Consider the following 22,537-nt stretch of genomic DNA (forward strand, 5'->3'; position numbering starts at 1 on the left):
CCCCCCCTTCATTCTTCCCCTCCTGCTATCTTCTTCTTTTTAAAAACTTGTTTTTAAAAGATTTTATTTTTGACTAATCTCTACACCCAACCTGGGGCTTTAACTTACAACCCTGAGATCAAGAGTCACAGGTTCTATCCAACCGACCCAGCCAGGTGCCCCCAAGGTTATTTTCTTCTTTTTAACATGTTTCTCTTCTGGATACCATTAGATGTTTCTCCTGTTATCCGAGGCCTATCCACATTGGTCTGGAGCACTTGAGCTGCCTCCCGGTTGGGTAGGTTCCAATTTAGAGCACATTTCTCTCCCCAGTCTCAGGCTTCTTCCAGAGCACTTGGTAGTTAACTTGATAAACTAGTCTGTAGGGCCACACCATTGAGATAGCATGGATAGGCTAGTAGAAGTTCTGTCTTTATACATTCTAAAGGCAAGTGGTAGACGAAGAAGATAGTGACCAGAACAGAGTAAGCCTTACTATAGTCTTTCACATCAGTGATACCAACCATTCCTTTTAGTGTCAGTGTTTGAGGCAAGCCACAAAAGCAGAAATTTATATTTTTACAAATGCTTAATAACTTACTCAGCTGTTGCCTCTGCTTCCAGCAAACTAGGATCCTTCCTACAGAGAGCAATGATGATACCAATATTGTCATAGAAAGCAGCAAAGTGAATTGGCATCCAGCCTCTTTTTTCAGAAAGCGTGTAATCAGCTTTGAAACAGAGTAGACAGATGGTTGTTTCCAAGGAGCAAGCCTGTGCAGCCAGATGTAGAGGTGTTGGGCCTAAAATGGATAGACAATCACTTAAGTGATCAATATCTAACATGTCTATGTAAAACATATGTCTTTTTGGGGCACCTGGGTGGCTCAGTGAGTTCAGCGTCTGCCTTCAGCTCAGGTCACGATCCCAGCATCCTGGGATTAAAGTCTGTTTCTCCCTCCCTGCTGCTCTTGTTCTCTCTCTCTCTCCCCTTCTCAAGAAAATAAAATCTTATAAATAAATAAATAAATAAATAAATAAATAAAATATCTTTTGATATCCATCCACAGAGCTTTAATATTTTGATATAAAAGCTCCAAGATAAGCACTAAAAGGATTAATTTAGGCAATTCTATATGTCTTTAACTCAGGATGTCTGACCATTAAAAATCAATCCTTCTTTATAAGTTAAGAATAACATTGAAAATATTAAATATTTGAAAGATTAAGTCAATGTATAAAATAGTCTTGTGATCAAACAAGCTGTTTCTTGTTTAAATTATTTTCCATTTTATTTAAATGTTTTGTAGTAGGAAGCAATATCCTTTGAAATTGAAGGAAAAATACGCTCACAAAAGCCCTCTATGTTATGAAATCCAGTGGGTGTTTTTCAATTCTTACCTTAACCTCTCAACAGTAAGGTTCTTCCTCTTTAAAATATTTTTTTCCCTTGGCTTTTGTGGTATCACAACCTCCTGTTTCTCTCCTATCCCTCTGGCTACTCCTTCATAGTCTCCTTTGGGACGTTCTCACTCTCCTGATGCCTACATGAGCCTTAAGGCTCTGTCTTGGGCCTTTTTATCTTTGCAGTGACTTCATTTATCACCTAAAAGTTGGTGACTCCCAGGATTACGTCTCAGATCTGTTTTTATCCTCCAAGCTCCACATATTTTTCTCCAACATCTCACTAGGTGTCTCCACACACCACCTCAAACTTAACATGTTCCAATTGAATTATCTTTCCCTCCAAACCTGGTCCTCTTTCCCTGCTGCCTAAATCAGTGAAGAATATCACCATCCAGCCAGTTCTACAAACCAGTAACCTGAAAGACTGCTTAGTATCTCCTTCTCATCTCATCTCCAAAACCAGTCCATCACCAAGTCTAAGTACCTTTACAACCCATCTTTACTGCCACCACCTCCCCACTCTAAGCCTCCCACCTTGTTCTTGCCCTTCACCAATCCCTTATTTCAAAATATAAATCGGATCTTCTTACCTACTGGCTTAAAACTTTTCAGTGGCTTCTCAGGGACATCTGATCATGAATATAGGAAAAGGATCCACTGGCTCCAATTTAACCTGAACTGCAAGCTATCCCCCTCCCACCAAAAAACCCATGACATACACAACTTGTTCTCCTCACTTGGGCCTTCTTGCAGCTCCTCAAATGCAGGGTAGCCAGCCACATGACCCAGCTCGCCCAGGAAAGTACTCATCTATGCCTGTTGCCCCAGCATGATGATTAATAGTGCCTCTTCCATTTTCAAGTCTCCCTGATTTGGATGGTGAATTATCCGGTCACCTTGGGCTATTCCTGCTGTATAAGAGCTTCCTTCTCCCAAACAATGCTTTTCTGACCAGCATCCAGCTAACTCATATTTCTCAGCCTAAATGATAATTCCTCAGTGAAGCACTGGTTTTCTCCCAACTCAGACACTTTCAATGGCCTCTGGCCTGCCTTCCTTGTCTAAGCTTTACATCATAGTTTTTGATCATCTGTAATATCTGACCTGATTTATCTATCTAAAATCACTGCTTAGCCTTCCAGTTTCTGGTTTGGCATGGAAGGAGCTTAAGTCACCATTCTGTCCTAACAGCAAGTAGAAAACTAAACAAACTGAGAAATCAACAACTCTTCCTGGATATGATTGAGAAGTGAGGTCTCAGAGCAAAAATGCTGCCCCCCAAAGTTGGAGATACAGACAGAGATACAGAGAAGCATAAGTGACTAAAAAGAAATCTCCACAGGACCTAGTGCTAGACTAGTAAAGCTGCCTCAGCCCCTCCAGCCAACCTAGTAGTCTTTAAGTTTTTAGCAATCACCCTTGGCCCAAGTGATTGATTAACCTTTCATTGTTTATCTATAGATTATGCATTCTTTCCAGAAAGAACAGAAGGCTTCTGCACAACACAAAACAGAAACCGGAACCTCTTGCATAGCCCCTTGGCACTAAGGAACCAGACTCCTCTGCACAACCCCCTTGCACAACCTCTAAGCATGAAGATAATGAAGATAATGTCTATAACTGACACCATTGAGTCTGCCTGTAATTAAAGAAATGTAGCCGATTTACGGTTAACTGCCCTAAACTCCTTCAAAAATCCTTCTTGGGCCAGGCAGAAAACTTGAAGTTAGCCTTTGGACAAGAGTCTGCCTTCTCCCCCGGTGGCCAGCCTCCTGAATAAAGCTTGTATTCCTTTCTAATCAAAACTCGTCTCTCGAGGGGCGCTTAGGTGGCTCAGTCATTGGGTGTCTGCCTTCGGCTCAGGTCATGATCCCAGGGTCCTGGGATCGAGCCCCACATCGGGCTCCCTGATCTGCGGGAAGCCTGCTTCTCCCTCTCCCACTCCTCCTGCTTGTGTTCCCTCTCTCGCTGTGTCTCTGTCAAATAAATAAATAAAATCTTTAAAAGAAAAAAAAACTCGTCTCTCAAGAATTGGCTTTTTGAATAGCAGGCAGTTGAACCTGGGTTTTGGTAACAGTAGGAAAATCTGAACTATAATTGACAAATTGCTGGTGGCTCATTGTGGATAAGTTGAGGAGTTAAAACTCGAGGGGGACCCAGTCCCAGGGGGTCCCCATGCTTCAGTGAGTTTTAACTCCAGAAGTTTGACAAGGTCCTCATGGTAGATATCAGAGAAATATCCCCTCATGCTTGCGGGTGGGGGGGGGGCGCGGAGAGGCAGGGGAAAAGGAACCGTTTTGAGATATACCAGAGCATTCCATTTCTCTTAACAAGGCTTGCCCTCAGGAGAAACTATTTTACCAGAGCCTAACCTGCTGGGTTTTATCAGAGCCTAACCTACCTGGGGGGGAAGGGAAATATCCAACTCTGGCCCCCCTCCAGCCACCCTGTCACACCTAAGGTGGGGGCCAGGACTGAGAGTACATGTGAAGTTCACAGTCCAGGAGCACAGGCTCCCCAGAAGACTGAGACCCAATCATAGGACTATGGAACATGGTGGTTCATGTCAATCAACAAAAGGCTGTTAGCTGCTCTCAGCAGTAGAAACATCAAAATGACCTGACGAGTATTTTTTAAAAACCACACAAGCCTCCCTACCTGCCCTCTCCCTCTCTTCTCCCCCTCGTTCAAAAAAAAAAAAAAAAAAAAAAAAAAACATTTCAGCACAACCTGAGGGCAGGAGTACTGTTCTTATATCCCCCTCTTACTACTTTAAAGTGTGCTTAATTGGGCACCTGAGTGGCTCAATCAGTTAAGCGTCTGCCTTCGGTTCAGGTCATGATCCCAGCGTCCTGGGATTGAGTCCCACATCGGGCTCCTTGCTCAGCAGGGAGCCTGCTTTTCCCTCTGCCTGCCACTGCCCCGCTTGTGCTCTCTCATCTGACAAATAAATAAATAAAATCTTAAAAAAAGGGGGTGGGAGGGATGGGATGGCTGGGTGATAGACATTGGGGAGGGTATGTGCTACAGTGAGCGCTGTGAATTGTGCAAGACTGTTGAATCACAGATCTGTACTTCTGAAACAAATAACGCAACATATTTTAAGAAAAAAGGAAAAGAAGAAGATAACAGGAGAGGAAGAAAAGGGGAGTATGTCAGAGGGGGAGACGAACCATGAGAGATGATGGACTCTGAAAAACAAACTGAGGGTTCTAGAGGATAGGGGGATGGGGGGATGGGTTAGCCTGGTGATGGGTATTGAGGAGGGCACGTTTTGCATGGTGCACTGGGTGTTATGAACAAACAATGAATCATGGAACACTGCATCAAAAACTAATGATGTAATATATGGTGATTAACATAACAATAAAAAAAATAAAAAAAAATCTTAAAAAAATTTTAAAAATAAAAAAAAACAACACGGGTTAAAAAAAAATACTGCACATTCTATAGTGCACAGGAAAGCGCCCCACAACAAAGAATTATCCAGCCCACAATGTCAACAGTGCTACAAGGATGAGAAACACTGGCCTAAGACATGCTAGAATTAGCGAAGTTCTGGAGGGGTTTATGTAGTCTGAAGAAACTATTCTCTGAGAACGCTGGTTGAGGGAATAGATGCTCTGTTGGGACCTGAAAGCCATATTTATTCCTTTTTTCTGAATATCTGTATTACATGACGCTATTAATTCCGCCAGTGATTGTCATATGCTACCCTGCATCCATCCATTCATATATTCATTTAACAACTATTTCCTAATCACTTACTAATGCCAGGCTTTCTTCTGGGCACTAGAATATCATGGCAAAGTGAACCAAATCCTTGCCCTTTACTGGAGCTTATTCAAGTGAGGGAGACACAATAGAGAGATAATATCATATAAGGTAGGGATAAATGATACTTAGAAAATGAAAAAAGAAAGCAGTAATGCAGGAAGCACACTATTGTTACTCAACTGCAAATTGCTACAGGGTGGGTGGGCCAGATAAGCTCCATGCCCTCCCACCCTTTACTCCCCACCCTGCAGAATTTGCAATCCCTGTCCTTCGGCTTTCTGTCGGTGTCTGCCCGTGGGGATCCCTGGCAGGAGATTGGGGGAGGAGAATGAGGTCAGCACACTTATTGTCTCTAAGATCATCTTAGGTTAGTTGCATTCCTCCCCCAGTGGAAGATGTCTGGTTTGAATAACTGCTGCCCTCCCCCACTAGACTCAGGTCTTCGCAAATGGTTTCTTTAAAAATAAACTCTCCTTGGCAAGAAGATGCAATGTGACAGTCTCTTCAATAAATGGTGTTGGGAAAACTGGACATCTACATGCAGAAGAATGAAACTGGGCCACTTTTTTTCACCACACACAAAATCAACTCAGAATGTATTATAGACCTAAATATGAGACCTGAAAAGATAAAAATCCTAGAAGAGTGCATGGGCTGTAATTTCTCTGACATCAGCCATAACACCACCTTTCTAGGCATGTCTCCTGAGGCAAGGGAAACAAAAGCAAAAAATAAATTATTGGAACTACATCAAAATAAAGAGCTTCTGCACAGTGAAGGAGAAACAATCAACAAAACTAAAAGGCAACCTACTGAATGGGAGAAGATATTTGCAAGTGATATATCTGATAAGGGGTTAATATCCAAAACATATAAAGAATTTATAAAACTCTACACTCAAAAAACAAATAATCTAATTTAAAAATGGGCAGAAGACACGAACAGACATTTCTCTAAAGAAGACATACAGATGGCCAACAGACACATGAAAAGATGCTCAACATAATTAATTATCATGGAAATACAAAGCAAAACCACAATGAGATATCACTCACACCTATCAGAATGGCTAAAATAAAAAACACAAGAAACAATGAGTGTTGGTAAGGAGGTGGAGAAAAAGGAATCCTCATGCACTGTTGGTGGGAATCCAAACTGGTACAGCCATTGTGAAAAACAGTATGGAAACATTCCTCAAAAAAATTAAAAATAGAATTACGATATGATAAAGTTATTACACTACTGGGTATTTGCCCAAAGAATTAAAAAACACTAATTCAAAAGGATACATGTACATCTACGTTTATTGCAGCATTATTTACAATAGCCAAAATATGGAAGCAGCCCAAGTGTCCACTGATAGGTGAATGGGTAAAGAATATGTGGTATGTATATATATAATGGAATATTACTCAGCCATAAAATGGAATGAAATCTTGCCATTTGCAACAACATGGATGGATCCAGAGGATATAATACTAAGTGTAATAAGTCGCTCAGAAAAACACAAATATCATATAATTTCACTCACACGTGGAATTTAAGAAACTAAACAAACAAAGAAAAAACGAGACAAAAAAACAGACAAACATTCAGAACAAACCAGGGAGGAGGTGGTTACCAGAGGGGAGGTAGGTGGGGGATGGGTGAAGTAGGCAAAGGGGATTAAAGAGCACACTTGTCATGATGAGCACTGAGTAATGTACAGAATTGTTGAATCACTATAGTATACACCTGAAACTAATATAAAACTGTACATTAATTATACTGGAATTAAAAAAAGATGTCAAACTCCTGAGTTGGAAGAATGGCTAAATCATGCTACGATTCACCACTTTCATGTCAGGTTTACTGTGTTGCTGACTGTGTATTCTGGGGATAAATAAACCAAACTGAAGTTGGTGGTCATTGATCAACTAAATATGACTAAAACCTGAAAAAAAAAAACCCTCCTTGAATTATCCTATGTAGAGTATGAAGGCATAGTCTCTTAGAGATAGAAGATACAGCCTTCAAAATTTTTTCTGATTCTCTGTATTCAATACTTAGGTCAAATCTCTCACCTCAGTCAAGAATGCCTCATTCCTCAGACCTCACAGATTGTTAATGTCACGAGATGGCAGCATATCTAAATAATATTAGCTGCATTTATTTATTTATTTATTAAGACATAAAAATGACTTTAGCCTGATTTTATAAAAATAAGTACAGGTAACTGCAAATTCCACAGTCAAAAGAAGAAAAAAGAAAAAAACCCCAAGACTTAAGAAAAATATAAATAAATGACCATGGGTAGAAAAAAATGTACACTTCAAAATATAGACAAAACATCATTATGTGACGTTCTCATGTGACAGAACATTTTGGAGATTAAATACTATAAGGAGAGTTTTAATATATGCAATAACCTTTTCAAATGCACCAAATATTTACTTATGTCTTACCATTTCTTTCTTTTCTCATGTCCATTTTTGATGACTCTGTTTTAAAGGGGAATACACAGAGAAGTATGATTATTAATGTACAGCAGTTTCCTAAGTTAGTCAAAATAAACTCATATGAATAAGAACAAAGTGGCTACGTTTGGATACCAAAGGCAGGATTACATCAAACAGGATTGAGTTGAAGCTTTGGTCAAGCCATCTGGGCATGGTGCATGCCCCGACATCATGGCAGAGCAGACCTGGGGTACTGCCTCTCAAGTGTCTGATCAAAACTGACAGTTGGGGCAGTTCTGTGTTGTAAAGTCATAATGCGTAGACATTGCAGGTAGAGTTATACGTTTTCCATACTTCAAAATCTATCCAATGGAATGGACAGATTCCAAATGGAAATCAAGTAGTCACAAGATGAACGAAAGATTTCAATTTACCAAAGATTTTTTTCACACCAAAAAATTACCAAATTTTACCAAAATTTAAACCAAAAAAGGTTTAAAACAGAGCACATCTTTAAATAACAGAGTACTCATTACATTTAAACTTAACTGAATTTGTGCTCCATGTTAATCAAATAATGGAAGCATCTTAATATCAAAACATTTTAATCACACTGGTAAGAGTATAGAATTTATTAGTAGTCAATAGGATTAAAGCAGAACATTTTGTTTTGGTGTGTGAAAATTTAACACAACTTTTCAAGATAGCTAGCTAAAATATAAAATCATCGATTCTTATTGCCAATATTGTTGTATCAGCTATTCCTGATATTTTATCTCTATTTCCCTCTTCAGTTATGGAGGACTTCTGCTTTCATTTTCAATGTTATCATTTTTATACTGGTTAAATTTATTCCAATGAATACATATATAGGTATGCATAGCTAATAATCAGGAAAAATGGCTTTTTAAAGTCAAAACTAAATTAGCCTTAAAGGGGCCATTAACTTAAAAAATTATTATTATGGTGAATTTTTTGTTATGAATTATAATTTATATTTATGTATAGTGAATATACTATTCCCTGGTTGAGAACTCTGGGATAAGAAATGGATGTCCTGCTGGGTTCTCCATTTATCTACCTTTTCTCTGAATTTCTATAGTACATCACTGTATATTAATTATCCCAGTGATTACCAAATGCTACCCTGCATTCATCCAACAACTATTTCCTGAGGCTTTCTTCTAGGCACTCGAATATCATGGCAAACAAAGTAAACCAAATCACTGCCTTTAAGGAGCTTATATTCAAGTGAGGGAGACACAATAAGCAATAAATAATACTATATAGGAGATCAATAAGTGATATACTTAGAAAACTAAAAGGAGCCCCTCTGAAATAAGGGAAACAAAAACCTCAACTTTGCTCTAGGTCCCAATGCCAAATTTTAATCTTGCTCTAAAATCAACATGGATTCTTGGGGCGCCTGGGTGGCTCAGTTGGTTAAGCAACTGCCTTCGGCTCAGGTCATGATCCTGGAGTCCTGGGATCGAGTTCCGCGTCGGGCTCCCTGCTCAGCAGGGAGTCTGCTTCTCCCTCTGACTCTTCCCCCTCTCATGCTCTCTCTCTCTATCTCATTCTCTCTCTCAAATAAATAAATAAAATCTTAAAAATAAAATAAAATCAACATGCATTCTTAATTCTGAATAGGGGTAATAAGTAAAAGAAAAACAGTTTAAATTTTAAAAACTTTATGGTACCTTGGCTAAACATAATAAAGCGTCTCTGGTTGACATTGAAGTTAGCATTGCACAGTTGACATATAATAGCAACTCTGTTGTGTAGAGCGGCATGATGGAAAATAGTATAACCTGCTTCATCTGAAACATTGATGGTTGAGCTTGAGGTTTTACGGCTAAATGTATGGAAAACAGCAGATAATCCTCTTTCAACAGCAGACTTCATACCAAATGGGATGCTCTAAAATTATTAAGAGGGCCAGAATAAATTTTTCAAAGTATACTTAAAGTTTAACTTAAGGAAAAAAAGGAAAATAAATATATATTAATATATTTATAATAAATGTAATGTTAATATATAACATAATTAATAAATATATATTAATATAATCACAGGATTGGTGCTCAGTTACAGAATTTTCACAAGATCCATGTGGATAGTGTCTCACTGGACAAAGACTAAAGTTATTAGAACTAAAAGAAACATTGAGAACTTTAAAAAATATTTTTGGGAAGTTTTTTTCTCCCTCTTTTTTTAAGGAGAAGTTGTAGATCCTTCTTCGGAGACAATTAAAACAGGATAGACAATTTTCTTTCTGAACTACTTAAACAAATGGAGATCACTGGGTTCCTTTTCTGATTGAAGAGCAATCTAATTTAGAAATCTAGGAAATAGAAATATATAGTTACAGAAATACAATTTGTCCTCTTTGCTCTAGTTCTCAAAACAGAGGTAAAAACAGTATACTCTTCTTTGAGACATTCTGACTACTTAATATTTTAAAATTAAATGAACAGGTTATTAAAATGTTAAATGTATGGACATTGAGATAAATAAATGGTAAATAAAGGCCAGTGTATCCATTGAAATGGGTGAGCTCACCACTTATCAGTTCCAGAAGCTGTACATGAAGCTTGTTGAAACAGATATAGTGATTTGATTCAGGATGACAGGTTTGTTCCTCAGGTTTGGTTCCCCAGGACTGAAGACTGACTGCCATTTACTAGCTGTGTGATTTGGGGAAGATCCTTAACTTACTGCACCTCAAATTTCTCATTTGTAACATAGGAATGATAACAATAGTACGAGTACCTTGAAAAAGTTTCTTAAAAGGATTTATAAAGTGCCTGGCACACAAAATAAGCACTCAATAAATACTAGCCATTATGAAGATTGGTCACAATCCAGTTCATTAATAGATTATTCTGTAACCCTACCAGAAATTTATAATCCAGAATTATATAGCATCTAAGCTGCTAAAATGTGGAAGTTTTATTTCATATTGAAAGCTTTATTTAACCTAATATTTATCCCTAAGATAAAAATTTGAGACATAGACTTATCTATAATAATATTATCTATAATAGTTTCCTACACTAAATTATGTGATAATTACTGAAATACCTTGCATTTCATAGCTTTTTTGAAACCAAATTTTTTCTTAAATTGTTCATGTAATTGGGCATCTGTTAGTGGAAGTCTTTTTGGTTTCAGATTGTTCACGACTTCATTTATGGCTCCCCACCACTTTGTCTTATATAGTTGATGATAGTAAGTTTCAAGTTCAAAACAGATCACATAGTAGCTATTAAAAAATAAAGAAAAAAAGATAAATCTTTCTGACTTTGAAGTAATTTGGTACTTTTTTCTATACTCACTAAACTGTATTTTTCTATAATAATTAAATATAAAACTGTAGTTTAAATTGTACTTGACTGAAAAAGAAGGTCTTAGGGAAATACTATGTTATGAACTGGTCAGAGGCTAATATCCTCTCCTCCTTAACCTTGACTTCCATCCCAGTTTTCTGAATATAATAGACTTCTGCAGGGATGGAGGCATATTTGAGGACCTGTTCGCATTTATTTGAGGTTGTCATGCTTCCCATCCACCATCCTCTCCTCCCCAAAGGAAACTAGACCACAAAAATATAAACTAAAGGCTGTCTTCACCCACACCTTGCAGATACAGTGCCAGTCCAGGTGGCGGGACTTATCATATTTCCTGTGGGCCCTGACTTGTGCAGGTGCCACCTTCACGGATGGGGCCTTGCCTAACTTACTAGACTCCAGGCAGGCTCCAAAATCGAGGAATAGGTATTCTGAATCTTACTCAGATTTGAAGGCTTTCAAATCATGGTAGTGATGGGTTCTAGGGCCTAAGGAGCTGTATGAATCATACCTAGATGCTTGATTTACAGTGGACGACTAAACTAAATTTCTAGAAGAAGACAGCTCACCTTTCTTCAGTGTCATACACGCTGCTAAGAGTAGACACCACAGACAGATACCCCAAGTCCCGTAATCCTACCTCCACAGATGTGGGCATAGGGGATCACACTGAGGTTGCCCTTTGGTCTTCAAGTGGCCCAGCACCACATCATAGAGTCCCAGTGCCTACAACCTCTTCTTTTTATGGACTTCTCCAGGGAGCGAGCTCTGGCTGTGGTAAATTGTTATGGGGTCAGAAGCTGCTGACTACACCTGGGGCCCTGGTACTCAGTGATGTACTCTTAGATCACTGCTGAGGCAATGAAACAGACTTATAAATTTAACACACACCAGGGGAATGTGGGTTGATTTCTTCTAGAAATTCAATTTACTTATCCAATACAAATCAAGCAGCTAGAATCAGCAGGGGGCTATCCTACCTAGAAACTGAAGAAGCAAGAAGTGGTAAAGGTGGGTTACCCTGAGAAAGTCTCTACCACAGAATTCTGTGGACGCCCCCACCCAAGGTTGGATACACAACCTATACTGGCCTGCAGAGAGATGATATTGCATGCACAGAGCGCCCAGATGGCCAGTGCCATGAGGGAGCCCTCATCCAAGTACTGCATAATGACATACCACTGTTCTTACTCAAAACCTTATGTGTAGTCATCAGCAGGGACTATAAGGGAGCCTCACTTTTAAAATAACTCCCTACATATTATTCTGCCCGGGAATCGGCACCCAGCTTCTGAGGAGCTTCCAGCACCGCATTTCCCTGATATACCACTGGCATATTAAGTTGATTTCTGACCTGCCCCCTAATATCCACAACAGTATCACAATGCTGGTATGCTCTCCCCCAAATAGGACATTTTAGTACTGGAATAAATTAATCTTTTTCCTCCAGTCATTGTCACCTTAATAAATAATTCATGAGTTCTTGTAGTTTTATGGGTGGTCAAATCCTGAGTACCTGACTGTGGTCCCTACTTTTTGATTCTGGTATGGTAGAAGAACCCAACCTGAACCAAAATCAATCTAGGACTTCGATGTTCCCAGGCATGCCTGGAGGGCCAGTGGAACTGATCCTATTTTCGTAAGGGACCAGGGGTGTCTTAGGAGATAAACCATTCTGAGGAAAGAGAATATCAAGATACATAAAATCAAAGAGGGGAGATTTTTAAGAAGGCATGTTTTCAATCATTCAGATTATTCTCTGGTCCTGCACCAACATAGAATGATCCCTACATCACAGAAAAGAACAACTGTTAGGAAAATGACTAAACATGTTGTTTTCGCACCAGATTGTTAGGGGTTCAAGGCAGCACTTCCTTGAAACCAATAAAATTAGGAAAGAAATTCTCCTTGCTTCATTGGATTGGCTTCAACATGTCTCACAGTTGATGTACGCTGTTTAGCAGGCATGAGGAGGAGCCAGCCCCAGAGGTGACACCAGATCCCCAACCAAGAACAACAGCATCACTAATGCAATGGCATTAGTGCTGAATTACCTTCATGGGGCCTATGGAGTGCCTGGAGCCCAGCAGTGGATCGTTACAGAGAACTAAGACAGGAAAGAAGGAAACTGAAGAAATCTTATAGTACCTGAGAGCTGATCCACGAGCATATGAGATTCCTAGGAACAACTATGTGGGGGTGGCAATTATGAGACTGAAAGTTCTCTAGTAATTGGTACAGGAACCAGGAAAATACTGATTAGTATTCCACTTGTGGTTTTTACTTTTACTCCATGCTGGCTGGGTTTGGGAAACAACTCCTGCTGATTTTGAAAGCCTGTAAATTCAAATCCAACTAACTACAGTTCACCAACACTGATGACCACATGTTGTGCATTAGTCAGAAACTAGAGAACTAATTCCACTATGGCATCCCATTGCAACAATATGACTGGATCCCTTACAGTTCAGTGGCAGTGTGCTTATGCCAGCCATGCTTCTTCATCCACAACAACCTCTCACCAAGCACAGCTTTCATCTCACCTGATTCCCTGCATCCCACGATCATTAGTGTCCAGCCAGACACTACAACCTGGGAAAATAAAGCATTATTCGGAGGTGCTTCCAGGATACTATTTAGCTTGGCAAGGGTTGTACATGGAGTATGTCAACAGATGCTGGATCCCTGAGCAAGAGATTTCCTCCTCCAGGAAGATGCACACTAAATGTCCATTCTAAAGGCATGAGGTCTATTACTTAACTCCCTCCCAAATCATGGAGGTCATTAGCCACATGGTCTTTGACTTCATCTCGAGTACCATGTGAGCTTCCAGGCAGTATTAATGGAAAGATCCACCTTTCATTGTTTATCCTGCTTCTCCCTCTGCCTTGTTTCTGGTATTTTCCTCATTGCCATGCATCTTGAGAAAAATTTATAACCTTTGTCTTTACTTCTTCATATCCTATGAACCCTCCCCAACTTTACCCAGCTTATTACACATAGCCTATAACCAGAACTAATTCTCTTACCAAGTCATTGTCAAACTGAGTGCTCTCTTTAGTCTTAAGTTTACTTGGCCTTTTTCTCTGTTGAATTTGATGCTTTTAACTATTTCCATATTTTAAAAATTCTCCCCATTTGGCTTCCATGCTATCATACTTTCTGGGTCCTCTTCCCTGTATCATTCCTTCTCAGTCTCCTTTGCTCTCTCCTCTGCTTCTCCCCACCCCATTTAAAAGCTGCTCTTCTCCAGAGTTCTAGACTTGGTCCTATTCTCTAAACCACTTCCATGCCTTAAAAAAACAAAAAACAAAACCAAAAAACCTCTCCTATATACTTTTAAATCTCAAGTCTCTACCTCCTAATAATAATGCCCCCAGCTCTACTTTCCATATTTCCAAACTTCAGTGTCCAAGATATGAAAATCCAAGAACATAATTCAAAAAAGACCCTAGCAAAACTTAGAGAAACATCCAGCTTCAAAAGATGACAGGCAGAACAAGACCCAGCAGAGGAAGAGGATTTTAAATCATATTCTTCATGGAACTAAAGGGCTTTGTGCTGAGTCCACTGCTTTTCAGTAGGCCCCCAGGGTTTGATCCTCACCTCCATCCCCATGTAATCACAGTGATAGTTATAAGAACTAATCACCACCTCTAAGGATTATTATACAGAATGTACCAAAGAGCATGAAGCAATAAGTACACTATTTAATATTTTGTTGAGTCTGTATTTCATTCATGGGGGTTATTGTTCTAGGATCTCTATGCTGAGGTATTAAGTTAATCTTTGCATTTTGACACTTTCCTTGTTTTCTCCTAACTTTCAACAAGTTTTGGCTACTGTGAATAATTACTGAAAGTTCCTTACCTTTTTCCATTAAGTTCCATGACTGGTATTGAGTAATGTTCTTTGTATCCTGAATCTTCTACAAATGCATCAGCAGCACAATCCCGTATTTTTTCCAAATTGTTCTAAAATATGAGTTATGTTACTAAAAACATATCTTTAAACAAGTCCAAACAATTATGGCTTCTTTTAGATGAAATTTTATACTTGTAAATGATATATTTTTAATATAATATCCCACCAGACCCTAATGGTAACCACATGTATCCAAGTCCTACTACAGGAGTGAGGAAAAAATACAAAAGAAAAGATAGTGTAAAGAAGGTAGGAAAGCAATGATAATTCAAACGTTATGTTTATATTAAATTCTAGATTAAATTATTTTTCCTAAACTCTAGAGGATCTCTTTTCTAATACTAATCTTCAAGGAAAATGGAAGACTATGTAGTGAATGTTGAAAGATTTCTACTATACTCTTTAACTATTTTAGGGCACATATGGTCCATTAGAAGTCTACAAATTCTGTGAGGATAGTTGTACCTAGCTTGTCATTTCATCTCTGACACCTAACATACCTCAGATATAGTTGCACTTAATATATGTATGTTACATAATGTATGAAAAGATTAGTGAGTTAGGAAGATAATCATTTGGAGACTGGCCTAGTGCTCGTACCAACAGAGACTTTCTGGATGGAGAATAAAATAAAAGAGTTGTGAAATGACAAACCATTTCAGAAACAATAATAATTTAAACCTTAAAATCTTCCAAAGCATTCTCAATTGAAGGTGTGCTGATATCAAATTCAATTCCTCCATGAACATGAAAATATTGATCCTCTTTGTAGTGAAAATGCTGGCATTTAAAATCTCGTCCATAAATAAATGGAGGCAATTCTCGCTCTGTCTTGACCTTGTCATCTCCAAAAATGAAAACAAACTTTAATTTAGAAGTGAAAACAACACATACACAATCATATTTTGAAGATCTAGATTCTTATTTACATAAACCAAGTGAAAAAAAATCCACATTAAAGAAAATCTTGGCAATTATAGTCTCTAAAATCATGGCCTTAATATATATTTTAAACACGAAAATGTATTTATAGCATACATTTTAGTTTCATTGTATAGACATTTCAAGGGAAGAGTCAAACCATTATTCTACTTATTGATTTCTATGTGTGAGTTCAAGACTAATATCTTTACCTCCAATTGTTAGAAAATATTTGAAACTATGCCTCAGAGAATCTTGGGCAAAATAAATGAAAACTTAAACTGAGCTGGTTCAGGCAAAAAGAGACATTAAAAAGAAATAGGTGGGTATCTCTCACTGACAAAAATAACCAGCTCACTTTTTTGGAAAGTAATAAAACCACACATATAACATTTATTTTAGAAAAATAATTTTCTAAAACTCCAGTAATGATTAGGTTTGTCCAATATTTTGACTTCTTAGCAGAATATGGTTTCATCAATGTAAAACATATAACGTATTTTGAGAAATGTAAAAGGTACAGAAAAGTACAAGGAATAATATAACACCCTAATATCACCACCTGGAACTATTAATATTTAGTCATATTTGCTTCCAATTAATCTAAGTAATAAAACATTACAAATATAGCTAACATTCTTTTTAATGAAGGGTCTTAGTTCCATACACCTGTCCTCCTACCTCCACCCCAGGATAAGAATGGTCATGAGCCCATTTTTAAGTAGTTCACAGATAAGTGTAATCATTTTCACCATTTGAATGCTTATGATACAAATTTTCATTAAATGATTTGCAAAATTCCTACTGAAAATTTGCCACTTGAATAGAAAGCCCATCATAATAAGCCTACATGTTTGGGCACCAATGAAAATATATAAATTGTGTGCTAATCTGGGTGCAGGGAATAGTTTGCACTACATGCCTGTCAAATTCCACGTAAGTACGGTCCTATTTCAGCTCTCTATTCTCTTACATTGGTTTATTTGTGTAAACAGCACTAACACCCTAGTAAAGTTTTGAAATATATTTTCATTTCTTTTTCAGAAATTTAACACTATTCATGACCCTTTACTGCTCCATATTAATTTCAGAATCAATTTATAAACTTTCATAAAAACACAGTAGGGATTTTGAATAGAAGTGCATTGAATTTGTAGGTTTATAGATCAGATATGATACACTCATAGCCTATCATATGTCCCATCATGAACATGGCATATTTCCTTATTTTTCTCAAAATTTATTTTAAGTCTTCTAATAGCCCTTATAATTGGTATAAACATATACCAAGTACTATGTACATATAGCAAATATTTTTAACTACCTTGGAGACATTAAATGTTGTTTTGTTTTGTTTTGTTTCATAACAGGCTACAATAAGGTTATATGCCTGGACTCACCTACTATAAGCAAAATTGAATTTAAATATAAATTTAGATTTATCTGAAGATGGCGGGGAAGTAGGAGACCAAAATTTCGTCTGGTCCCAGGAATTCAGCTAGATAGTTATCAAACCATTCTGAACACCTACAAACTCAACAGGAGATCGAAGAAAAGAATAGCAGCAATTCTATGAACAGAAAAGTGACCACTTTCTGGAAGGTAGGACATGCGGAGAAGTGAATCCGAGGCGATATTCGGGAGGATAGATGGCAGGGGAGGGGGCCTCCGACCGCCACTTCTGGCAAGTGATAGAGCAGCGGACCACAAAATCAGAACGTTTAGAAGTTGGCTCCACTGAGGGACGTTGCTCCAGTGGCTAAGCGGGGGGTGGAACCCTTGCTGGCACAGTGTGGTCTTGGGACCCTCGGGGTCACAGAAAGACGGGGGTGCCTGAGTGCAGCAGAGCTCCCAGGTATCGGAGCGGGGAAGCCGGCTGCAGAGACAGAGCCCAGGAGTGGGCTCTCAGCTCAGGGTTTTCATAAACCGTGATCTGCGGCACAGTTGGGCCACTGCTCCTCCAGCGGGGACCCAACAAGTGGCAAATCTGGGGAGACTCCCCTTCCTCTCCCGGGAGGAGCGGTGCAGAAATGCTCCACAGGGATCTGCTGGGTTTGGAGACTCCACACGGGGTAGTGTGCCAGAGATAGAAATGCTCGGTCATAGGCTTGGTGAGCATGGAGTGCAGCTGGAGAACAGGGAGACAGGACTGCTTTTCTCTGGGGGCTCACTGAGGAGTGGGACCCCGAGTTCTTGGCTCCTCTGGGCAGAGATTGGGAGGCCACCATTTTCATTCTAGTCCTCCAAAGCTGTGCAGAAAGCTTGCAGGGAACAAAAGCTCCTGAGAGAAAAACCAAGCAGATGACTTAGCCTGGCCCCCGCAAGGGCGGGGCAATTCTGACTCTGGCAAAGACATTTGGGAACCGCAGCAACAGGCTTCCCCAGAAGATCAGCAAGAACATCCAGCCAAGACCAAGTTTATCAATCAATGAGAACGGCAGAACTCCAGCACTAGGGGAATACAGCACATAGAATTCATGGCTTTTCCCCCATGATTCTTTAGTCTTTCAAAGTTAATTTTGTAAATTTTCTTTATTTTTACTTTTTCTATTTTTTAAAAATTTTTCTTCTTTTCTTTTTCAACCAAAATCTTATCAATTCCTTTTTTAAAATCTTTTTTTTAAAGATTTTATTTATTTATTTGACAGAGAGAGAGAGACAGCAAGAGTGGGAACACAAGTAGCAGGAGTGGGAGAGGGAGAAGCAGGCTTCCCACTGAGGAGGGAGCCTGATACGGGACTCGATCCCAGGACCCTGGGATCATGACCTGAGCCAAAGGCAGATGCTTAATGACTGAGCCACCCAGGCTCCCTAAAATCTTTTTTAATTTTCATTTTTACAGTCATATTCTATCCCTTCATTGTATTTAACCTTATTTTTTGTATATATATGAGTTTTCCTTTCTTTAAGATTTTGGGATACAGTTTCTTCTAACAGATCAAAATGTATCTTAATCTAGTGTATGGCTTTGTTCTAGTCTCCTGCTTGATCACATTCTCTCTTTTTTTTTTTAAATTTTCTTCCTTCTTTTTTCAACCAACTTCTTATCCTATCAATTCCTTTTTAAAAATCTTTTTAAATTTTCATCTTTACAATCATATTCCATCCCTTCATCATATTTACCCTTATTTTTGTATATATATGTTTTTCTTTCTTTAAAATTTTGGGAGGCAGTTTCTCCTAATGGAACAAAATAAACCCAAAATCTAGTGTGTGGCTCTGTTCTATTCACCAGCCTGATCATATTCTTTTTTGCTTTTGTTTTTTCCTTTCTTTTCCCCCTGGTTTTGGGTCTCTTCTGATTTTTTAGTGTACATTTTTCTGGAGTCATTGTTACCCTTTTAGCATTTTGTTCTCTCATTCATCTATTCTTCTCTGGACAAAATGACAAAACTGAAAAACTCACCTCAAAAAAAAAAAAAAAGAACAAGAGGCAGTACCAACTGCCAGGGATCTAATCAATATGGACATTATCAATATGGACATTAGTAAGATGTGGGAACTAGAGTTCAGAATGATTATAAAGATACTAGCTGGGCTTGAAAAAAGCATAGAAAATACTAGAGAATCCCTTTCTGGAGAAATAAAAGAACTAAAATCTAACCAAGTCAAAATCAAAAAGGCTATTAATGAGGTACAATAAAAAATGGAGGCTCTAACTGCTAGGATAAATGAGGCAGAAGAGAGAATTAGTGATATAGAAGACCAAATGATGGAGAATAAAGAAGCTGAGGAAAAGAGAGATAAACAACTACTGGATCATGAGGGAAGAATTCAAGAGATAAGTGATACCATAAGATGAAACAATATTAGAATAATTGGGATCCTAGAAGAAGAAGAAAGAGAGGGGCAGAAGGTATATTGGAGCAAATAATAGCAGAGAACTTCCCTAATTTGGGGGAGGAAACAGGTATCAAGATCCAGGAGGCACAGAGAAGCCCCTTAAAATCAATAAAAATAGGTCAACACCCCAACATCTAATAAAATCAATAAAAATAGGTCAACACCCCGACATCTAAAAGTCTCAGAGACAAAGAGAAATCCTGAAAACAGCTCAGAACAAGAGGTCTGTAACCAAAATGGTAGAAATATTAGATTGGCAGGAGACCTATCCACAGAGACCTGGCAGGCCAGAAAGGACTGGCATGATATATTCAGAGCACTAAACAAGAAAAATATGCAGCTAAGAATACTATATCCAGCTAGGGTGTCATTGAAAATAGGAGAGATAAAAAGCTTCCAGGACAAACAAAAACTAAAAGAATTTGTGAACACCAAACCAGCCCTACAAGAAATACTGAAAGGGGTCCTCTAAGCAAACAGAGAGCCTAAAAGTAACACAGACCAGAAAGGAACAGACACAATATACAGTAACAGTCACCTTACAGGCAATATAATGGCACTAAATTCATATCTTTCAATAGTTCTCCTGAATGTAAATGGGCTAAATGCCCCAATCAAAAGACACAGGGTATCAGATTGGATAAAAAAGCAAGACCCATAGATATGCTGTCTGCAAGAGATTCATTTTAGACCCAAAGAGAACTTCAGATTGAAAATGAGGGGATGGAAAATAATTTACCATGCTAACGGGCATCAAAAGAAAGCTGGGGTGTCAATCCTTATATCAGACAAATCAGATTTCAAACCAAAGACTATAATAACAGATGAGGAAAGACACTATATCCTACTTAAAGGGTCTATCCAACAAGAAGATCTAACAATTTTAAATATCTATGCCCCTAACACTGGAGCAGCCAATTATATAAGCAAATTAATAACAAAAAATCAAAGAAACACATTGACAATAATACAGTAATAATAGGGGATTTTAACACCCCTCTCACTGAAATGGACAGATCATCTAAGCAAAAGATCAACAAGGAAATAAAGGCTTTAAATGACACACTGGACCAGTTGGACTTCACAGATATATTCAGAACATTTCTTCCAAAAGCAACAGAATACACATTCTTCTCTAGTGCCCATGGAACGTTCTCCAGAATAGCTCACATCTTGGGTCACAAATCAGATCTCAACTGATACCAAAAGTTTGGGTTCATTCCTTGCATATTTTTGGACCACAGTGCTTTGAAACTAGAACTCAATCACAAGAGGAAAGTTGGAAAGACCTCAAATACATGGAGGATAAAGAGCATCCTACTAAAGGATGAATGGGTCAACCAGGAAATTAAAGAAGAATTTAAAAAATTCATGGAAACAAATGAAAATGAAAACACAACTGTTCAAAGTCTTTGGGACACAGCAAAGGCTGTCCTAAGAGGAAAGTACATAGCACTATAAGCCTTTCTCAAGAAACAAGAACGGTCTCAAATACACAACCTAACCCTACACCTAAAGGAGCTGGAGAAAGAACAGCACATAAAGCCTAAACCCAGCAGGAGAGGAGAAATAATAAAGATGAGAGCAGAAAACAATGAAATAGAAACCAAAAGAACAGTAGAGTAGATCAACGAAACTAGGAGCTGGTTCTCTGAAAGAATTAATAAGATTGATAAACCCCTGGCCAGATTTATCAAAAAGAAAAGAGAAAGGACCCAAATAAATAAGATCATGAATGAAAGAGGAGAGATCCCAACCAACACCAAAGACATACAAACAATTATAAGAACATATGATGAGCAACTATATGCCAGCAAATTAGACAATCTGGAAGAAATGGATGCATTCCTAGAGACGTATAAGCTACCAAAACTGAACCAGGAAGAAATAGAAAATCTGAACAGATCCATAACCAGTAAGGAAACTGAAGCAGTAACCAAATTCTCCCAACATACGAGAGCCCAGGGCCAGATGGCTTCCCAGGAGAATTCTACCAAACATTTATTTATTTTTTTTAAAAGATTTTGTTTATTTATTTGACAGAGAGAGACACAGTGAGAGAGGGAACACAAGCAGGGGGAGGGGGAGAGGGCAAAGCAGGCTTCCTGTGAGCAGGGAATCCGATTGAGCCCCAGGGTCCTGGGGGACAATAATCAGACAACAATCCCAGGATCCTGGAATCATGACCTGAGCCAAAGGCAGATACTTAACGACTGAGCCACCCAGGCACCCCTTACCAAACATTTAAAGAAGATTAATACCTATCCTTCTGAAACTGTTCCAAAAAGTAGAAACGGAAGGAAAACGTCCAAACTCATTTTATGAGGCCAGCATTACCTTGATCCCAAAACCAGACAAAGACTCTCTCAAAAAGGAGAATTACAGACCAATATACCTGATGAACATGGATGCAAAATATCTCACCAAAATACTAGCCAATAGATCCAACAGTACATTAAAAGGATTATTCACCATAACCAAGTGGGATTTATTCCTGGGCTGCAAGGTTGGTTCAACATCCACAAATCAATCAATGTGATACAATACATTAATAAAAGAAAGAACAAGAACCATATGCAGAAAAAGTATTTGACAAAGTACAGCATCTTTTCTTGATTAAAACTATTCACAGTGTAGGCCATTGTTGGGAATGCAAGCTGGTGCAGTAACTCTGGAAAACAGTATGGAGGCTCCTCAAAAAGTTGAAAATAGAGCTACCGACGATCCAGCAATTGCACTACTGGGTATTTACCCCAAAGATACAAATGTAGGGATCTGAAGGGATATGTGCACCCCGATGTTTATAGCAGCAATGTTCACAATAGCCAAACTGTGGAAAGAGCCAAGATGTCCATCGACAGATGAATGGATAAAGAAGATGTGATATATATATATATA

At 38.5% G+C, this 22,537-nt stretch overlaps 1 protein-coding gene across 1 annotated transcript in view; it reads right to left on the reverse strand.

Moving 5' to 3' along the window:
• ANKAR (ankyrin and armadillo repeat containing) overlaps positions 1-22,537 on the reverse strand; it is a 75,828-nt gene that overhangs the window by 39,647 nt on the left and 13,644 nt on the right. Inside the window, exons 4-9 of the mRNA XM_025848728.2 lie at positions 15,557-15,720; positions 14,822-14,925; positions 10,686-10,866; positions 9,302-9,521; positions 7,608-7,643; positions 581-782 (exon numbers count right to left, since the gene is read on the reverse strand). Coding sequence (XP_025704513.1) covers positions 581-782; positions 7,608-7,643; positions 9,302-9,521; positions 10,686-10,866; positions 14,822-14,925; positions 15,557-15,720 — 907 coding nt within the window. The remainder of the gene's footprint in view (positions 1-580; positions 783-7,607; positions 7,644-9,301; positions 9,522-10,685; positions 10,867-14,821; positions 14,926-15,556; positions 15,721-22,537) is intronic.

The sequence above is a fragment of the Callorhinus ursinus genome, unplaced genomic scaffold, assembly GCF_003265705.2.
Source record: "Callorhinus ursinus isolate GAN/ISIS: 27379988/994484 unplaced genomic scaffold, GSC_fseal_2.0 scaffold2, whole genome shotgun sequence".
NCBI lineage: Eukaryota > Metazoa > Chordata > Mammalia > Carnivora > Otariidae > Callorhinus > Callorhinus ursinus.